Below are 21,246 nucleotides of genomic sequence, written 5' to 3'. Positions count from 1 at the left end.
GCAAGAGAATCTTGAACCCAGGAGGCAGAGGTTGCAGTGAGCCGAGATCGCACCACTGCACTCCAGCCTGGATGACGGTGAGACTCTGTCTCAAAAAAATAAAATAAAATAAACCCCTGTTCTTTCTGTGAAACTGCCTTTTTCATGAGCACATACTTTCTACTTGATCTAGTTTCTCATTGATAGTTTTTAAAAACTAAAAATCTGTTTTTTAAATTAAAAAGCAGAATTATTAGACGTATGTTCAGGAAATGTAAAAGAGTCTTGCTTCATTTCAATACAGAGCACAAACTGAGGGACTCTGCCACTAATTCACATGAGTTTGTAAAATATTTCTTTTTTTTTTTTTTTTTTTTTTTTTTTTGAGACGGAGTCTTGCTCTGCCACCCAGGCTGGAGTGCAGTGGCCGGATCTCAGCTCACTGCAAGCCCCGCCTCCCGGGTTTACGCCATTCTCCTGCCTCAGCCTCCCAAGTAGCTGGGACTACAGGCGCCCGCCTCGTCGCCCAGCTAGTTTTTTTGTATTTTTAAGTAGAGACAGGGTTTCACCGTATTAGCCAGGATGGGCTCGATCTCCTGACCTCGTGATCCGCCCGTCTCGGCCTCCCAAAGTGCTGGGATTACAGGCTTGAGCCACCGCGCCCGGCCAGAGTTTGTAAAATATTTCACTTTCCTAGACAACTGTTTCACATCTATTCTGTGAAACTGCTGGCACTTGGCTCTCCTGTTCCTATTCATGAGTCATATTCATAAAGTAATTGACTTAATCAGAGCAGAACTTCCACATGGTCCCACCACACATTTCCTCCTAACCCATGTTCATCTATGCCCTTATTGTCTGCTGTTTTTCTATTATGGGTGAACTGTTCATGCTGTCACTCAGGCCACTGCTGTTACAGTTCTCTCTTCTGTCTCCTGCATCATCAGTTGCTTTCTTTCAATTGGGTCATTCACCAGCATCAAACATACTATAATTTTTTTTGTCATTAAAAAAGAATCCTGTCTGAATCTCACATCCGTCTCACCTACCTTTTTACTTTGCTTTGCTTTCTTTTAAAGAGACGTATCTACTATGTGTCACCAATTCATTTCCTCCCATTTGCTCTTGAATTCACTCTCATCAGACTTTAACATATGCATGACCCCAAAACTTTTCTTACCTAAAGTGTAAGGCCTTGATGTTGCCAAGGACAAATCCAGTATTACTTCAAGGGTTTTGCCTGAGCAACTGAAAAGAAAGAATTGCCGTCATCTGAGATGGGGAAAGCTACAGAAGGAGTAGGATTTGAAGGGAAGAGAAGAAATTTAGCTTGGGATATGTTCACAGTGAGTTACCTGCTAGTCATCCAAATGGAGAAGATGGATAGGCCGATAAGGAGTCCGGAGTTTGGAGGACGATTCTGGGCTGGAGGTTGATGTTATATAAAGCTTTTGCTAAAGTTGTTGTTCTAAAATCCTTTAAGATCGGATTTAGATTAACTTTCCAGAACATTCCCTGACTTCTGTTCCCTTTCCCTTCTAGACCTCCCACTACCCCCACACCCTGCCAGCCTTTCTTTTCATCTTCCTCTTGGTAAGTGCTTTTCTTTCCTGAATTTTCCTCTTTCCTCTGTGGCACTTGTAAGATCATAATTAAGCTATTTGTTATCTTACACTTATTAACATGCTCTAGCACAGGGATAATATTTTATTTACTACTATATTTCATGGAGAATGACACATTTAGTAAAAGTAGGGAAGAACAGCATAATCAAAGTTTACTAGCAACCTCAGGTTTCTCAGTGTTAAGAAATCAAAGGTTACAGTGACAAGTGACCAGAGAGAATCATAGAGAAGCAGATCAAGAGAAATTACGCGGAGTCTCATGGTCTATGAGAAACTAAGGGGTACTGAGAAACATGGCCAGATCTGCATTAGAGATCACTGCTCTTGGTACATAATAGATGTATAATCATTGCTTATTACACTGAATTGAAAGGGTTTTTTTGGTCAGTTTGTTCAGGTTTGGGTTAATGTGCAGACTAACAAGCAATTGTGTCTCCAAAATGGTAGATATTTATTTAGGGTAGGTGTACTTGTCTAATCCTAAACCCTCTTAGTAGTCTCATGATCATATTTAGGGAAGTTTATATCTATGCATAAAAAATTAGTGTGACATTTTTGCAAAAATAGTTATTTTCTGACTTTGATTTGAAAATAGACTCTTGTCTCATAACTAATAGTTCTTTTTGAAGAAAAAAATGTTGTACCAAAATGTATACTTCATAATAATAGTACCCTGGCCTGAAAGAAAAGCAGGGGGCCAGGACCCAGGGGCTCATGCCTGTAATCTCAGCACTTAGGAGGCCGAGGCAGATGGATCACCTGAGGTCAGGAGTTTGAGACCAGCCTGGCCAACGTGGCAAAACCCCATCTCTACTAAAAATACAAAAATTAGCCAGGTGTGATAGCGTGCGCCTGTAATCCCAGCTACTCAGGAGGCTGAGACATGAGAATTGCTTGAACCCAGGAGGTGGAGGTTGCAGTGATCTGAGATTGTGCCACTGCACTTCAGCCTGGGCAACAGAATGAGACTCCATCTCAAAAAAAAAAAAAAAAAAAGAAAGAAACATTTCATTACTAAAAATATTCTGCAAGCAAGCCAGGATGGTGGTATGTACCTGTAGCCCCACCCTAGCTACTTAGTAGGAGGGAGGATCGCTTGAGCCTAGGAGTTTAAGTCCAGCCTGGGTAACATAGCAAGACCCCAAAGACCCCATTGCTTTTTTTTTTTTTTTTTGAGATGGAGTCTCGCTCTGTCACCCAGGCTGGAGTGCAGTGGCCGGATCTCAGCTCACTGCAAGCTCCGCCTCCCGGGTTTACGCCATTCTCCTGCCTCAGCCTCCCGAGTAGCTGGGACTACAGGCACCCGCCACCACGCCCGGCTAGTTTTTTGTATTTTTTTAGTAGAGACGGGGTTTCACCAGGTTAGCCAGGATGGTCTCGATCTCCTGACCTCGTGATCCGCCCGTCTCGGCCTCCCAAAGTGCTGGGATTACAGGCTTGAGCCACCGCGCCTGGCCCCATCTCTTAAATAATATTCTGCAAGCGAATGACTTTGTTAAACTTCACACTGCAAGAATAGAGCCAAGAACCTACCACGTACCCTTTACTTGGGTTTATTAATTGTTACTGTTTTGCACATTTGCTTTATCATTCTCTTTATATTTACATGTACTTCCTTCCCCTTGGATTATTTAAGAACATATGGTAGAACTCACATCTCTTTACCCAAGGAACTAGGCATTCGCACATTACAAGAATATGATGATAGAAATCAGAAGTTAAACGTTGATGAGGTACTCCTGTCTATCCACGAACCTTATTTCATTGTCATCAGTTGTCCCAACAGATTCAACACATTCCTTTCTAATTTTTTTCTTCTTGTCTGCAGTTGAATCTGGAATCACATTAGTTTTCATGTCTCTTCAGTCTCATTTAATTGGAACAGTTCCTCAGCTCTTCTTTGTCTTTCATGACCTTAATATTTTGAATAGTATGGGCAAGTTATTTTTTAGAAGTCCCCTAATTTGGGTTTGCCTGGCATTTTCTCATAATTAGATTCAAGTTACACATTTTTGGCAGTAGTACTATGTAAATATGATGTGTGTCCTAAGTGCACCACATCAGGAAGCACATGATGTCACTATACACATTATTGGTGGTGATAACTTTCATCACTTGTTAGTGTCTGCCTGTTTTCTTTACTGTATTTTTTTAATTAAAAAAAACAACATTTTATTTATTTATTTAGAAACAGGGTCTTACTCTGTCACCCTAGCTGGAGTGCAGTGGCACAGTCTTGGCTCACTGCAGCCTTGACCTCCCCAGGCTCAAGCAGTCTTCCAGCCTCAGCCTCCCAAGTAGCTGGGACTGCAGGCATGCACCACCATGCCTGGTTATTTTTTTTTTTTTAGACAGGGTCTCACTTTGTCTCCCAGTCTGGAGGGCAGTGGCACGATCTTGGCTCACTGCAACCTCTGCCTCCTGGGTTCAAGTGATTCTCCTGCCTCAGCCTCCCGAGTAGCTGGGATTACAGGTGCACACCACCACACCTGGCTAATTTTTATATTTTTAGTAGAGACGGGGGTTTCACCATGTTGGCCAGGCTGGTGTCGAACTCCTGACCTCATGTGATCTGCCTGCGTCGGTCTCCCAAAGTGCTGGGATCACAAGTGTGAGCCACCACCCCTGGCCACCTGGTTAATTTTTGTATTTTTTTTTTTTTTTTTTATGGAGACAGGGTTTTGCGATGTTACCCAGGCTTGTCTTGAACTCCTGGGCTCAAGCCATCTGCTTTCCCCACCCTCCCAAAGTGCTAGGATTACAGACATGAGCTACCACGCCCAGCCTCTTTACTGTAAAATTTATATTTTTCTCTTTGTAATGAATAAGTAATTTGTGAGGAGATACTTGGAGGCTATATATATATCCTGTATCTAATCCAACTTTCACCTACTATTTTATATTTTAGTATCTAAGCAAATAGCTTTTGAATAATTTTCTGGTTTCCAAGCCAGTTGAAATGTGTTCTGCTGCCTCTTATATGAAAGTCACATTTTATGAATCAGAAATTCCCTTTTGCACATTTTAGGTCAAAAATACCAGGGAGGCTGGGCATGGTGACTCACACTTGTAATTCTAGCTCTTTGGGAGGCAGAGGCAGGAAGAGTACTTGAAGCCAGGAGTTTAAAACCAGCCCGGGCAACACAGCAAGACTGCATCTCTACAAAGAAAAAAAATAAAAAATGGACTGGGTGTGGTGGTGCATGCCTGTAGTCTTAGCTACTTGGGAGGCTGAGGCAGGAGGAAAGGCAGGGAGAAAGTAAACAGGTGTGTGCAAATAAGACTTCCATTATACATATTATTCACAATTAAATCTCTCATTTATGCTCTTCACTGGAAAAAAATTTGCCTTTAATTCCACAGATCATTTATAAAAAGACTGTTTGGGAGTTATGCTCCAAAGCCCACCATGACAGAGATAGTATGTCAAAGGGACGCAGGAGTCAACTGAAAGAGTTCCCCGTTTTCAACACTGGAAAAATTTGAGCAACAAAATAAATAAAGTAGTATTGAATTAAAGCACAGTGGATGAGGCTAATCGTGGTGGCTCATGCCTGTAGTCCCAGCTACTTGGGAGACTGAGGCAGGAGTATCACTTGAGCCCAGGAGTTTGAGACCAGCCTGAGCAACTTAGCGAGACCCTGTCTTTATAAAAATAAAATTGGCTGGGCGTGGTAGCTCACTCCTGTAATCCCAGCACTTTGGGAGGCCGAGGCAGGTGAATCACCTGAGGTCAGGAGTTAGAGGCCAGCCTGGCCAACATGGTGAAACCCCGTTTCTACTAAAAACACAAAAAATTAGCCGGGCATGGTGACACGCGCCTGTAGCCCTAGCTACTCAGGAGGCTGAGGCACGAGAATCGAAGCTGAGGCACAAGAATCGCTTGAACATGGGAGGCGGAGGTTGCATTGAGCCAAGATTGTGCCACTGCACTCCAGCTTGGGCGACAGAGGGAGACTCCGTCTCAAATAAATAAAATAGCCGACTGTGGTGGTGCATACCTGTTGTCCCACATTCTGGGAGGCTGAGGGAGGGGAGGATCATTTGAACCCAGCATTTTGAGGTTACAGTGAGGTGTGATTATACCACTGCATACCAGCCTGGGCAACAGAGCAAAACCCTCTTTCTTAAAAATTAAGTCAAAATCTTTGCCGGGTGCCATGGCTCACACCTGTAATTCTAACACTTTGGGAGGCTGAGGCAGGCAGATCACTTGAGGTCAGGAGTTTGAGATCAGCCTGGCCAATATGGTGAAAACCTGTCTCTAATAAAGATACAAAATTAGCCAAGAGTGGTGGTGCGTGCCTGTAGTCCCAGCTACCAGCTACTTGGGAGGTTGAGACAGGAGAATCGCTTGAACCAGAAGACAGAGGTTACAGTGAGATGAGATTGCGCCACTGCACTCCAGTCTTGGCGATAGAACTAGACTCTGTCTCAAACAAAAACAAAGAACAACTCTTCATTTTCATGTAATCCTATTTATTTCCTCAAGAAGGGTAGATCTTTTAAGACTTTGTTCTTTGGAGTTACAAACATACAATAAAAAATTTAGTGGCTTTAGTTTCATACAAATGAAATCAACCGGTATGAATTTTAACTGCTTTTTTTACTTTATTATCTTAGAAAATTTTCTGTCTGTATATATGAAGCTTTCTTTTTAACTTGGTCTAAAGTAGTGGTCTTAACTTTTGGTCACATACTCAGAATTCTGAGAAATTCTGTCTCTTTGTACATTAAGTTTACGTCTAAAATTTTGTGACAAAAGTTTAGTTGTAAAACATGGAATTTTGAGAATGTTTTACTTTTGCCGCATAAAAATAAGTTACCGGCCGGGCGCGGTGGCTCAAGCCTGTAATCCCAGCACTTTGGGAGGCCGAGACGGGCGGATCACGAGGTCAGGAGATCGAGACCATTCTGGCTAACACGGTGAAACCCCGTCTCTACTAAAAACTACAAAAAACTAGCCGGGCGACGTGGCGGCGCCTGTAGTCCCAGCTACTCGGGAGGCTGAGACAGGAGAATGGCGTGAACCCGGGAGGTGGAGCTTGCAGTGAGCTGAGATCCGGCCACAGCACTCCAGCCTGGGTGACAGAGCGAGACTCCATCTCAACAAAAAAAAAAAAAAAAAAAAAAAAAAAAAAAAAAAAAATAAGTTACCTCATTCTGCTAAATGTATCCAAATGCTTCTAAATATAGAACATTTTGATTTCCATCATCTAGTTTAAAAATATACGAACAAGCTGTTCTTTATCATTGGAAATTTAAATTCTTCTTCTGAGTCCTTGAACTCTTACTTCCATAACATGTCTCAGACTTTTATCCTAATGTAATACATTTTTATGCTTGAAAGTTTTTTCTTGATTGTGTTACCATGTTTCTGCTACTAAATATGTATGTAAACTTAAATTTTAATTTTTAAAGTTCCTGTAACAATAAGGTTCCGTGTTTTAACTTGGTCCAGAGGAAATTTATCAGTCAATCACATGTATTATGTTTTTTTTAAATCGCCCTTCATTTTCACTTAATCCTATTTGTTTCCTCAAGAAGAGTAGAGACAGGGCTTCACTCTGTTGACCAGGCTGGTCTCGAATTCCTGGCCTCAAGTGATCCACTCACCTTGGCTTCCCAAATTGCTGGGATTACAGGTGTGAGCCACTGTGCCTGGCCTACATGTGTTGTAATTTTTGATGTTATTACTATAAAAGTTGAATTTTATTGGAAATGCTTTTCTTATGAGATGATGGGGTCTGTTATTTTTCTCAGTTAGATCATGGGTCTGTGGATCAATATTTCTTTCTCTTATGAAATAGGATTGAGCAATTTTTCCTGTTTTTGTAGCTATCGTAGTGAAGAAACCCTAATCACATAGGTAAATATATGGGAATGAAGTTTTTTTTTTTTTTTTTTTTGGAGAAGGATTCTTGCTCTGTCGCCCAAGCTGGACTCTGCCTCCCAGGTTCAAGCAATTCTCATGCTTCAGCCTCCGGAGTAGTTGTAATTCATATGCCACTACGCCGGCTAATTTTTTGTATTTTAGTAGATATGGGGTTTCACCATGTTGGCCAGGCAGGTCTCGAACTCCTGACCTCAAGTGATCCATCTGCCTCGGCCTCCCAAAGTGCTGGGATTACAGACTTGAGCCACTGCACTCGGCCAGGTTCTTTATTTTATTTTTTTATTTTTTTATTAAGAGATAAATACTATAGGCGTGTGCCACCACACCCAGCTAATTTTTTTTTTTTTTTTTTTTTTTTTTAGAGATGGGGTCACACTGTGTTGCCCAGGCTGGTCTCAAATTCCTGGACTCAAGACACCCCTCTGCCTTAGCCTCCCCAATAAATGGGACTACAGACACACTCTAGGGTGTCCTGGCCTTTATCTATATTTAGCTATTAGATGCCTGTTATCTTCCCGTATCAGTAACACGAAGTGCTCTCATTTCTTTTATTACTGTATACTATTTTACAATATTATAATGAATCTGTTGGTGGACATTTGCTGTTTTTAAGCAATGCCATAATAAACATTCTGTTTATATTCACTTTTTTATACTTTTATATCTCTTTGTGAACTAAATACCTAAAACGGATTATTGAGTTGAGTATTGCAGAATTTGATAGGCTGCCAATTTGTCTCATAAAAAGGTTGTTCCTGTTTACATTCCCCCAGATGATGTAATGAAATTACCCTTGTCAACACTGGTTATCAAATTTTAAAAGGTTTTATCACTCTAGTAGCTGCTCTTATACCACTCGCAGGATATCAGTTTTTGTAATTTCCATTTTCTTATAATATGCATTTTTTAAATGAAGCAAGTTTTTTAAAATATGCATTCTTTCTTGAGCGAGGAAGAATAAACCTTATAAACTTATTGTGTGAATGTGAAAGGGAATTTACTTATGCCAAATGTGGGATGGAGCATATTTATGGCATCTCTCTGGATAAGTAAAATGCAGTTTGTGAAGACTTAGCAGGGTATATGTTACACAGTGGGCATGTAACAGAATTCCATTGTCTTTCCTTCCATTATTTCCTTCTTTTATTTAAATTATATTCGGTTTTGGACTGTCTTGTTCTTTTACATTGTTCTCTTTGGCCATTCCTCTTAAGTAACAGAATGAATGATCTTTTCAATGAGAAGCTTGTGTGAAAGATTTCTGCCTTGTATTTATGAGGACTAAGGTGTTGGACAGCATGTTTGTGGTCTTCCAAAGTAAAATCTTGCATTTTTTATTTTAGCAGTATATATTGTAGATATTTACTTATTGTCTTAGGAATAATATCTCTAAATTCTTGGGTCAGCAAGGTGACTGCAGAGCTAGACTGGTTGCTAAAATGTTAGATATAGCCAGAGACTTTCAGAAAAAGTCGTACATCCCCAAATTGATCTATATAGTCTTATATGCAATTGCATATAAGATCCCATCAAGAATTTTAGTATAAATCAAAAACTGATTCTAAAATTTATATGGAAAAGCAAAGAAATAAAACAAGGCCAGGTGCAGTGACTCACACCTATAATACTAACACTTTGGGAGGCCAAGGTGGGAGGTTTGCTTGAGGTCAGGAGTTTGCGACCAGTCTGGGAAACATAGGGAGACCCCATTTTTCCAAAAAATAATAATAATGAAAAATTATCCAGGCGTGGTAGCATGCACCTGTGGGCCCAGCTACTTGGGAGGCTGAGGTAGGAGGATAGCTTGAGCCTGAGAGGTCGAGGCTTCAGTGAGCCACGATCGCACTACTGCACTCCAGCCTGAGTGACAGAATGAGACCCTGTCTCAAAAACAAAACAAAACAAAACAAACAAAAACATTTTTGGAAAAGAACCAAGTTGGAGGGCTCATATTACCTTATTTAAGACTTATGGCTGGGCCTGGTGGCTCATGCCTGTAATTTCAGCACTTTGGGAGGCTGAGGCAGGCGGATCACCGGAGGTCAAGAGTTCGAGACCAGCTGGCTAACATAGTGAAACCCCCGTATCTACTAAAAATACAAAAAAAATTAGCTGGACGTGGTGGCACCTGCCTGTAATCTCAGCTACTTGGGGAGGCTGAGGCAGGAGAATCTCTTGAAACCAGGAGGTGGAGGTTGCAGTGCGCCAAGATCACGCCACTGCACTCCAGGCTGGGCGACAGAGAGAGACTCCTTCTCAAGACAGATACAGTAATCAAGACAGGGTGGTATTGGCAAAATGGATAGACTTATAAATTGATGGAACAGAACAGCCCAGAAATAAACCAAAATGTAATATGGTCAGTTGATTTTTTTTGCTTTACAAAGGTGCAAAGGCAATTCAATAGAATACAGATGACTTTTTCAACAAATGATTCTGTAATAATTAGGTGTCAATGTACAGGAATAGAAACTTAGACCCACATCATTATACCATATACAAAATTTCACTCCAAATGTACCATAGGCCTCAATGTGAAATGTAAATATGAAAACTATAAGATTTCTAGAGGAAAACATGGGGAAAAAAATCCTGTGACCTACTTCATAAAAATTAAAAACTTTTGCTATTTTAAAGACACAGTTAAGTAAATGAAAATACAGTATAAGTTAAAAACAGAGAAGAAATTTTTACAAAATTTATCTGATAAAGGACTGATATTTGGAATACATAAAGAATTTTAAAAATTCAATAATAGGAAAATAAACAGTTCAATTTTAAAATAGTCAAAAATTTTGACCATTCAAGTCACCAAAGAAGACAAAGGGATGGCAGAGAAACACATGAAACTATGCTCAACATCCTTAGTCATTAGGGAATGAGATACAACTAATTTCCTTAAAAAAAAAAGGAGTCCTCTGCTTCCAGAAGTACATCTGGTTACCTCCAGCTGATGCAATCCTCATCCAGAAGCAATGATGGTACCCTGGATTTCCTGTGTGGGAATTAATAAGTAATTAATAAATGGCCTCAGCCGGGCATAGTGGCTCACACCTGTAATTCCAGCACTTTGGGAGGCCAAAGCAGTGAATAACCTGAGGTCAGGAGTTTGAGCCCAGCCTGGCCAACATGGTGAAACCCCATTTCTACTAAAAATACAAAAATTAACTGGGCATGGTGGCAGGTGCCTGCAATCCCACCTACTCGGGAGGCTGAGGCAGGAGAATAGCTCGAACCCAGAAGACAGAGGTTACAGTGAGCCGAGATCGCACCACGGCACTCCAGCCTGGGTGACAAGAGCAAAACCCCATCTCAAAAATAATAATAAAACAAATGCCCTCGTATTCTTGGAGCGTTTGATTTGGATTTGAATTGCTGATACTAAACCTGTGTTGCTCCATGATGGTTTTACTGAATTTAATGGTAATCTTTGACAATTTACAGAATGAAAAAGATTTAGACTTGCTATTACGAAGAGCTGTCCTGTGGAACTGGTACTTAAAAGAGCTTGGGTGCCCTAGGAATTAATGATTCTGCTCTGTTCTGTTTCTGGGTTTACTTTTATTAAATCTTTAAATTTTGAACAGTTTTCAATTGCTTTAACCTAATGCTACAAAGAGTGAGAAAAACTCCATTAATAAGACAGTGGTTGGATCTGTTTTTCATTTTTCTGTCTGTCACAATGGGTAATTATTTGTCATTGTTGCAGATACTCCATCTTCTAAACCAACACTGCTAGCCAATGGTGGTCATGGAATAGAAGGGAGCGATACTACAGGTAAGTGATTCCCGGGATTCTCCAAATGTGTAGGTGATGCACTTACAATGAACACCTTGATAATCTCCTTTGAAGAGCATTATTAATGGAAGCATATGAATTATTTCTGAGGGTGGTAGTGTTCTTGTTGGATGTGTTTAAACCCAGGACATTGCCATGTAAAATCTCCAACAATGGAAGGAGAATAATGAGTTTCCTTTGATATTTTTTGAATATTTATTGGAGCTGTACCACACAAGAACTGGATCAACCTTAAAATACTTTTGTAGATGCAGAATAATAATCACCAAAATATGTTACATGGGAGGAATTTGGCCACTACAGCTCTTTAAAACAGCAGATCTCTTCCCTGAATCACATTGCATTTAGCTTTCTACAGTTCAATGTTAGGAGTTATTAATTTTGCCCCCAGTGTGTTTCCTTTATCTTTCCCTTAACTGTTGCTTTTGAAATTTACTTCTAACTGAACTCTTAGCTCTTTACTAGGGTTTTGATATTTTTTCAGTTAGCACTGAGTTCCTGTGGGTTCCTGTCTCATAACCAGCACGAACCCCCTGCCCCAATGTCTTTGTAGTGAGCAAAATTCTCAAAGCAGTAGCAGGAGTCCCAGGGATATACCATATAAATATTTTCTTAAGTAGCTGACATGAGTGTTGCCTGTTTTATTTTCATAAATACCTGCATTTACTTTGCAGTTGTGATCAGGCCAACACTGCTAACCCAAATGAGTTGACTTCTAATGATCAATCCCATTGTTTCCTACAAGTGTGCTCTTGACTGGGCCATACATTTGATTCATATTATTGCATTGGAGGTAGTTACTAGATTTGTCGTATTTCTGTATTTCTCTTATATGCATACCTCAGCTATGAGAAGCTCTTCTCTGAGCCACCACAGGATTTCTATAGGGCTTCCAGAAATCCTTCTGTTAGCAATAGCAGCTATTCTAGGATTTACTCTTTATTCTGTGACCATAGGAAAGTTGTGTATATATTTATACATCAGTTTTTTTGATGACCAAGTTCTTTTTGTTGTGAATGTTTACCAAGTGACATTTACATCCTTATTAGCAACTTAATAAATTAGGAATTCTTTACTTTAGAAGCTAGAAGCAACCAGAAATGCCACTTTATCTTCCAGTTTTGTGAACTGATGTTTTTGTATTTCTTTGATAATCTCAGTCAAATGTAGTATTAACTTTCTGTGTCTGCTTTGAAAGCAGTCATCTATGTGATGTGGTTTTTAAGAAAACATTTATGCAACTATCCCCATGATTAAAGGAGAAGTCTGAACACGAACTTTTAAAAAATGAGTAAATTCAGCTTTCTTTAACCAGGAAATAGTTAACCAGGGTAAGGAAAGGCTGGAGGGGATTGATTTGATTAGGCAGTTGAAAGACTGGATGCCATTTTCATCCAGGAAGGAAACAACTACAAAAACAAGAGTAGATTTCTTCTCTAGTAGGAAGTCACGCCTGACCAGAAGAGACTCATACTCTGTGTAGCAGGTGCTTACTGCTGCCAGGTCTTAGTAGTACAGAATAGAAGAGTAAAAACTGTATCCTGGCCCTCACTGTTTCAGGATTCCCTTGACAAAAAAGAACCTGGCTCTTTATGAACTGCCCATGACATTATGAGAGTAGGTCGTTCTGTTCTTGGATACCGCTCTGCCCTTAGGTAGCATATAGTTTGCACACCTGGGTTGTTTGAGTTCTGAATTTAACCACTCAACTGTTAAAATAGGTACTTGAGGCCGGGCGCAGTGGCTCACGCCTGTAATCCCAGCACTTTGGGAGGCCGAGGCGGGTGGATCACCTGAGGCCGGGAGTTCAAGACCAGCCTGACCAACATGGAGAAACCCTGACTCTACTAAAAATACAAAATTAGCCGGGCATTGTGGCGCATGCCTGTAATCCCAGCTACTCGGGAGGCTGAGGCAGGAGAATCACTTGAACCCGGGAGGCGGAGGTTGCAGTGAGCCGAGATCGCGCCATTGCACTCCAGCCTGGACAACAAGAGTGAAACTCCATCTCAAAATAAAATAATAAAAAAATTTAAAAAAATAAAAAGAAATAGATAGTTGGCCGGGCATGGTGGCTCACACCTGTAATCCCAGCACTTTTGGGAGACCGAGGCGGGTGGATCACCTGAGGTTGGAAGTTTGAGACCAGCCCGGCCAATATGGTGAAACCCCATCTCTACTAAAAATACAAAAATTAGCTGGACGTGGTGGCACGTGCCTGTAGTCCCAGCTACTTGGGAGGCTGAGGCAGAAGAATCGCTTGAACCTGGGAGGCAGAGGTTGCAGTGAGCCGAGACCGTACCACTGTACTCCAGCCTGGTCGACAGAGCAAGACTCCGTCTCAAAAAAAAAAAAAAAAAAAAAAAAAAGATACTTTACTGAAAATATGCATGTTTTATTGGGGAGGGAAGGTGGAGGGAGGGGATGACAGTGCATGTTTTTGGAGCAGTGGTGACTTCATTCTAATTTGGCCATCACTACCTGGAGCATCTAATTCAATGCCATTTAAAAAATTCCCATTTCTGTTTCCTTCAGAATGTAATCTATAGTCCTGAGAGCAAACCAACTTCATTAATAGCTTGGGTTTATGAGCATCTTGTGATATTGAACTTGCTGTTTACTAATGACCTGTGCTTTTCCACCCTTTCCTTCCCCTTCCTACTTCTTCCTCCCTTTCTATTTTTCTCCTCCTAGAAGCCTAGCGTGTCTCTCAACACTGGGGCTACTGCAACACCAGACCAGTGATCTTTCCTAAGCACCGTTATACTTCTAAAATCTTCAGCATTTTGCAGAGCTTTGCTTTTCCTTCCTGGACACGATATAGAAGAAACTGAGGGTAGTTCTTCGGGGCGTATTTCTGCTGATGCCTGAGCAAACAACCTGCTTCCTCTTGTGCTCTGCAGGGTTTGATGGAGCCTCATTTCCCTTTGTGAACACAAAGTGCAAAATGAATTCTTTTTAATTTTAGTAATTTTTACAAAGGTTATCTGATGTCTTTTATTTCTTGTTTTCTTCATGATTTTATCATTTGATTCATTCTCACATTTTTTTCCTTTAAATATTTTTAGTTGACCTTTTTCCTTTGGTTTTCAAATCTTCAACATAAATCAGAATAGTGTAACATCAAATAAGAACATGTGTTTTCATAAAGGGGTTGAGGCCACCAGTACTGCAGTGAATTTCCTTTTCTCCTCCCTCCTCTTTTCCTCTGAGCTTGCTTTTAGGGAAGGTTAATCTTATAGGCTACCTATCTTTCTCTCCTACTAAAATCTGAATAATGATAGATATTTTAATTTTAAGTTTTTAAATTTAGGATTACTCAGAGCTACTCTTGAGTATTTTTCCAAATTAAATCATCCTTTATTATTTGCAAGTTGGACCAAATTTTTTTTTTTTTTTTTTTTTTTGGAGATGGACTCTTAACTATCTAAGGATTGTTTCGAAAGGACTTTCTTATTCTCATTCCTAATTTTTTCAAACTAGTTGCTTAAATCTAGAACCAGTTGAGATTAGTACTGTACAATGGTAAGCTTTGATTATATTTCTAGAAATATAACATAAAATATGGACCATGTTTTGAAATCTTAGAGGAATTCTGGTTTAAGATCTGAAATACTTTAAAGTTTTCTGTCGTCTTACTGATTATGCAGGTTCTTATAACCCCCAAGGTAAAAATTATTTCAGCTTAAAAGAAATAATTGGCACCATGTTCTGAGAAAGATTTTGAGATATACATTGTTTTTTGTTTTTGAGATAGGGTCTCACTCTGTCGCCTAGGCTGGAGTGTGGTGGCGTGATCTTGGCTTACTGCAACCTCTGCCTCCCAGATTCCAGTGATTCTCCTGCCTCAGCCTCCCAAGTAGCTGGGATTACAGGCGTGTGCCACCACACTGGCTAATTTTTGTATTTTTAGTAGAGATGGGGCTTCACCATGTTGGCGAGGCTGGTCTCGAACTCCTGATCTCAAGTGATCCACCCGCCTTGGCCACCCAAAGTGCTGGAATTACAGGTGTGAGACACTGTGCCTGGCCAGATGTACATTGTTTTAGATCCCGTGATACAAAACTACTTTTGAGATGGTAAGATTAGAATATCATGAAAGTTTAAACTGAATCCCTGCAGCGACTTCTGGAATTTAGGAAGCATTCCCTCTTCTACAGCAATCTGGTCACAGGGCTGGATTCTCTGACAAAAATTTATTCTATGGATTCTGGACAGAAGACACGTGAGGGTGATATGTTTTAAAGGAAAGAGGTTATGCTTATCTTCTTTGCAGTTGATAAAATATTAAAACTCTCTTGCCGTAGAGAATATACCATCAAATAAAACAACCCTTTCCCTTTGGTGTACAGTTACTTATTAAGTAGATTTTTGGGTTTCTTTCGCCAGGGAACTTTTCAAAACTGGTAGTAGTAATTTTTAAAAATCATGTTTGACATCTTTCTATTGCTCGGAACCAGTCTCTGTAGCTGTCTAAGTTATGGGTGGAGAAGTCTGGGTATGACTCCGCTGTGTACACTCACACATCATGATTGACATTGATTTATTCTTTTATTTCCATTTGGTTATGCTTATTTTTGTTTGAAATTTGTTTTTTTCAAATATGTTTCCTTTTTGAACTTACAGAATTGTTGAAATTTTCTAATAGCCAGCTAAAATTTGGTATATATTAGCTCTGTTCGTTTCACTTGGACGTTTCATTTTGAAAGAAAGAATTTTTATGTTTCACATACAGTTTTATACAGAGTAGCCAGTCCCATAATGAAATGCTGTATTGCCATAGTGGTCACACCCAAGTGGTCCAGTATCTCAATGGCGAGGCAGCCAGATTGGTCAGGGCTGCTTTGTTGAAATGTGATGATTTTCATATGACCTCTTTCTCTTTCTCTCTCTCTTTTTTTCCTTTTTTGGCCCAATGTTGAAGATGTAGAACTTTGTTTTTAAATAATGTTTTTATAACTTCATTCATATACCTAAGTTTGTATTTTTTGTGACTTTAGACTTCAACAGTTTGTATATCGGGACTTTTAATGTGATTACTGTACTAAATAAATTCCACTAATAAACATCTTACATTAACACCTTATGGACTGGATTTGGTTGGGGTCATAATTATTGAAATATGATGTTACTAAAACACAAGTTGGGTAAAGACTTGAGGCCCAAGTTCTAGGTCTAATATAGCTTCTAATCCTACCCAGATTAATTGTATGGACTTTTAAGTTTTTGTCAAGCATTTTCACTTATGATTTTTGATAGTTATTGTAAACTCTCTTTTATCCAGAATTATAAAAGTTAAGTTCAAATGACTACTGATATTTAATGTCATTTAGTGAGAAAGTCACTTGACAGAAAGGTATTAAGAAGTTACTCCAAAAGGAAGCTTCCATGGTATATCAGTTGTTGTTAGATGCTTTCTAATACTACATTTATTAATTTCTAACACTACGTTTAGTTTAGTGCAGTTAAAATTCACATTCACAGTCTTCCAAAGTGCCTCCTGAATTATCAAATAAAATTTGCTACATTCAGTAACATTTAATTTGATAACTTTATTATTTGATAAGCCAGTATGCAGTATCTGGGAAGAATTCAACAAAATTCCCAGTTCCCTAGCCATTCTGGGTTAGTATTTGTTTACAGTAGGGTTGCAAGTACAATATGTTGACTGAATTAAGATATTAAAAATATTTTATGTCTAAGTAATTTGCATAGCCTAAGGAACTTTTTAAGCTTGGCAGACATTTTTGTTACGAACACTTAATTTCATGTTTTTAGATTTCCTTTTTATTAAAACAGCTCAGTAATCTGTTCTCAGGTTTAAAGCACAGATTTTAAATACTGTAAGGAATAATGGACCATTAACTTTCTTATACATGCCCTAGGATTAAAGCTTTTGGTAATTGAAGCAATTCTTAAATTTTGTTATTGTACTCATTCCTGATGAGAGGTGAAACCTGGCTTCATTTGGATTCTTCCTCCTTATGATAATATGGTGGGAGGCTAGAGGGTGTTCTAGGCAAAGACACAGGACTGGTCAGGCAGGCACAGAATGTTAGTTTCATTCCTAAATCATGTGTAATACTGGATTATCCTCAATTTTATGTTGATGCCATTTCCATTACAGTGAAGGTTTAACAAGACTTAACTACAAATTATTTGTGGGAGAGAGCTCTGTGCGACCATGGAGGTAAATTACTCTTATTTACAGTGGTTGGGGCTAGACATATTGCACTAAGTGCTGTACAAATGGCAGTGTTACTGGTTGTTTTCATCGTAATTAGAGTACATAAATGGTTTATTATTGTGATAACTGTTTGCATGTGTAAAGTCATGCCAGCAGTGAAACAGTAAAACTACTTTTTAAGAATGTCATGACACGGAAGGTATTCTGTGTGCTTCATCACTGTCTCATCTGGTAGGATGCAAAGGATTTAGCATCAGAAAAATGCAAAAGCACCAAAAATGTGAAATATTAACAGATACGTAAATCTGTGGTGTGTTAGTTTCTGAACGGCTGTTGGAGCCATGCCATAAATTGTCATAACTCACAAGTGGAGCCCAAACATAGGCTGCACATTATTGTTGTTGTGTATAGACATAGCAAGACATCCATCCCAACTCCACCAAATTCCTGAAACAAAGCTTTATTTCTTTTCTTTCATTTTCCAGATAATGAGTTGCATGCTGGAGACACATCAGTAAATTAACAGCATCTAATGTTTCTTAAAGTTTTTTTGGTTCATGGTTTTCTAATACAAATACAGAATTTCTCTTCAGAAAAGTCCACATATACCCATATACAAGATGTTACATTTGCTTCTAGGGTGTTTAGGACTCCACTGAAACCAGCTCATGGACTAGAATCCTTTTCTAAGCCAAGCACTTAATTATACTTTAAGCCATGTTATTTCAATTTCTTTTGGGGTTTTGTATTGAATAAGACAAAATAGCTTCTTCTTGAGCTTTAAGTGAAAATATAATTCTGATTTTTTTTGTTTGTTTTTGTTTTTGAGACGAAGTTTTGCTCTTGTTGCCCAGGTTTGAATGCAATGGCACAATCTTAGCTCACTGCAACCTCCGCCTCCCAAATTCAAGCGATTCTCCTGCCTCAGCCTCCCAAGTAGCTGTAACTGGGATTACAAGCGCCTGCCACCAAGCCCAGCTAATTTTTTGTATTTTTAGTAGAGATGGGGTTTCACCATGTTGGCCAGGCTGGTCTCGAACCCCTGACCTCAGGTGATCCATCTGCCTCGGCCTCCCAAAGTGCTGGGATTGTAGGTGTGAGCCACCGCGCCCAGCCTTCTGATGTTTTTTGTTTTTTGGGGTCTTTTTTGAGACGCAGTTTTGCTCTTGTTCCCCAGGCTGGAGTGCAGTGCAGTGGCGCGATCTCTGCTTACAGGCATACGCCACCACACCTGGCTAATTTTGTATTTTTAGTAGAGTGGGGGGTTTCTCCATGTTGGTCAGGCTGGTCTCGAACTCCCAGCCTCAGGTGATCTGCCCGCCTCGGCCTCCCAAACTGCTGGAATTACAGGCATGAGCCACCGTGCCCGGCCTTTAAAGGCTTTTTTAAAAACCTGTCTTAAGTTCTAGTTACTGAGAGAAAATCCACACTGAGGCAAGGGCTTTGCATGTAGGTAGTTTATTTTGGGAAGTGGCCCCAGGGCACAAGAGTGGGATACCGGGAAAAGTGAAATTAGAGGAAAAGACAATATAGTGCAGTGTGACTACTAACCTAGTCACTACTGTGGGCAAAGTGGGCTTAATTCTTTTGGGGTCTTTTGAGGACCTGTGTAGAATGCCTCTCAGTATTCTCTACCTGAGTATCTCCGTTATAGAATTGGATAACATTTATTCACCATTTACCATCTCTCGTTGCTTAATACTCTTCTTTTTTTTTTGAGACGGAGTCTTGCTCTGTCACCCAGGCTGGAGTGCAGTGGCGCGCTCTCGGCTCACTGCAAGCTCTGCCTCCTGGGCTTAACACTCTTGTACTTCTGGATTTGCACGTGTGCAGTGCCAGGCTGCAGATGTCTTGTCTCTTGGTGTCAGAGAAGTTGTAGGGCAGAAAACTTTGGTTTGGTTGATACAGATGCTGTCAAATCACACCTATGTGCAGCTGGATGCTGTAGCAATAGCTAGAATAAATGGTGAACTTAACAGAGTATGAGGTGGGGGCACAAGAAGTATCTTAATTAACCAAGAGGTTAATTCAAAGCAAGATCCTCATAACATAAGATTTGTCTGCTTATGACTTATCATAGAGGATGAGATCCTTCAACACTGTAGAGGAAATTTGAAGGAACTCCATCTATTATGGTACTAATCCTTTTTTTTCTCTCTCTTCCTGAGCCCCACGAGACAGTTTCGCTCTCATTGCCCAGGCTGGAGTGCAATGGCATGATCTCAGCTCACTGCAACCTTCGGCTTACTGCAACCTCCACCTCCAGGGCTCATGATTCTCTTGCCTTAGCCTCCCAAGTAGCTGGGATTACAGGCTCCTGCCACCATCTCTGGCTAATTTTTGTATTTTTAGTAGAGATGGGGTTTCAGCATGTTGGCCAGGCTGTTCTTAAACTTCTGACCTCAGGTGATCCACCTGCCTTGGCCTACCAAAGTGCTGGGATTACAGGCGTGAGCCACTGCACCCAGCCAGGTACTAATTCTTGAGCTGCATTGTTAGAAACTATAGAAATAGCCACAGATGTTAGCTTTGGAATTTTCCACCCAAATGTTTTCTTCTTGAGTTACTTTTAGTAGTTTTTATGTTTCTAGAAATTTGTTCATTTCATCTAGGTTATATAATTTGTTTGCCTACAGTTCTCAGTATTCCCTTATAAACCTTTTTTATTCCTGTAAGATTCATAGTGGTATCTCCTTTTTATTTCTGGTTTTAGTAGTTTGAATCCTTTTTTCTTAATAAATGTAGTTAAAGGTTTGTCAATTTTTTTCATCTTTTGAAAAACCAACTTTCAGTTTTGGTGAGTTTTCTCTATTTTCTTTTTTTTTTTTTTTTTTTTTTTTTTTTTTTTTTGAGACGGAGTCTTGCTCTGTCGCCCAGGCTGGAGTACAGTGGCCGGATCTCAGCTCACTGCAAGCTCCGCCTCCCGGGTTTACGCCATTCTCCTGCCTCAGCCTCCCGAGTAGCTGGGACTACAGGCGCCCGCCACCTCGCCCGGCTAGTTTTTTGTATTTTTTAGTAGAGACGGGGTTTCACCGTGTTAGCCAGGATGGTCTCGATCTCCTGACCTCGTGATCCGCCCGTCTCGGCCTCCCAAAGTGCTGGGATTACAGGCTTGAGCCACCGCGCCCGGCCGTTTTCTCTATTTTCTCTCCTCTGTTTCCTTTATTTCCACTTTAATCTTTTTTTATTTCCTTTCTTCTGCCTAATTTGAGTTCAATTTGCTATTTTTCTAGTTTCCCTAGGTAGAAGGTTATGTTAGTGATTGGTGATTTTTTTTTTATTCTTTTAATATAGGTGTTTATGGCTATAAATTTCCCTCTTACTGTTTTAGCTGTACCTCTTAAGATTTGATATGTTGTATTTTCATTTTCATTCATCTGAAAGTATTTTCTAATTTCTTTTGTGATTTCTTTGATGTGTTGATTATTTAGGAGTGTGTTAATTTCTGCATATTTGTGTATTCCCCAATCTTCTGTTTACTTTCTAATTTCATCCCATTGTGGTTGGAGAACATAATTTGTATTCTTTCAATCCCTTTCAATATATTGAGGTTTGTTTTCTGGCCTAACATATGGTCTGTCCTGAAGAAGACTGTATATTCTGCTCTTGATGGGGGTGGAATGTTCTGTAAGATGTCTGTTAGATCTAGTTGGTGTATAGAGTTATATAGGTCTTCTCTTTCCTTGTTGGTATTCTGTCTTGTTGTTCTATCCATTAGTGAAAGTGAGGTATTGCAGTATCCAACAATTATTATTGAATA

General features: G+C 39.9%; 1 protein-coding gene across 5 annotated transcripts in view; it reads left to right on the top strand.

Annotated features, from left to right (window-relative positions):
* The window catches only part of MAP4 (microtubule associated protein 4), a 228,598-nt gene that overhangs the window by 94,384 nt on the left and 112,968 nt on the right, over positions 1–21,246 (top strand). For 4 of the 5 annotated variants that reach the window (XM_010374739.2, XM_030936494.1, XM_010374729.2 and 1 more), the window contains exon 3: positions 11,210–11,278. In XM_010374739.2, the coding sequence (XP_010373041.1) occupies positions 11,210–11,278 (69 nt within the window). Of the gene's footprint in view, positions 1–11,209; positions 11,279–13,993; positions 16,386–21,246 lie in introns of those variants that run through there. The other variant, XM_010374740.2, reaches the window with a different exon arrangement.

Source organism: Rhinopithecus roxellana, chromosome 1 (assembly GCF_007565055.1).
Source record: "Rhinopithecus roxellana isolate Shanxi Qingling chromosome 1, ASM756505v1, whole genome shotgun sequence".
Lineage (NCBI taxonomy): Eukaryota > Metazoa > Chordata > Mammalia > Primates > Cercopithecidae > Rhinopithecus > Rhinopithecus roxellana.
This window is presented reverse-complemented; position numbering and strand designations above follow the sequence as displayed.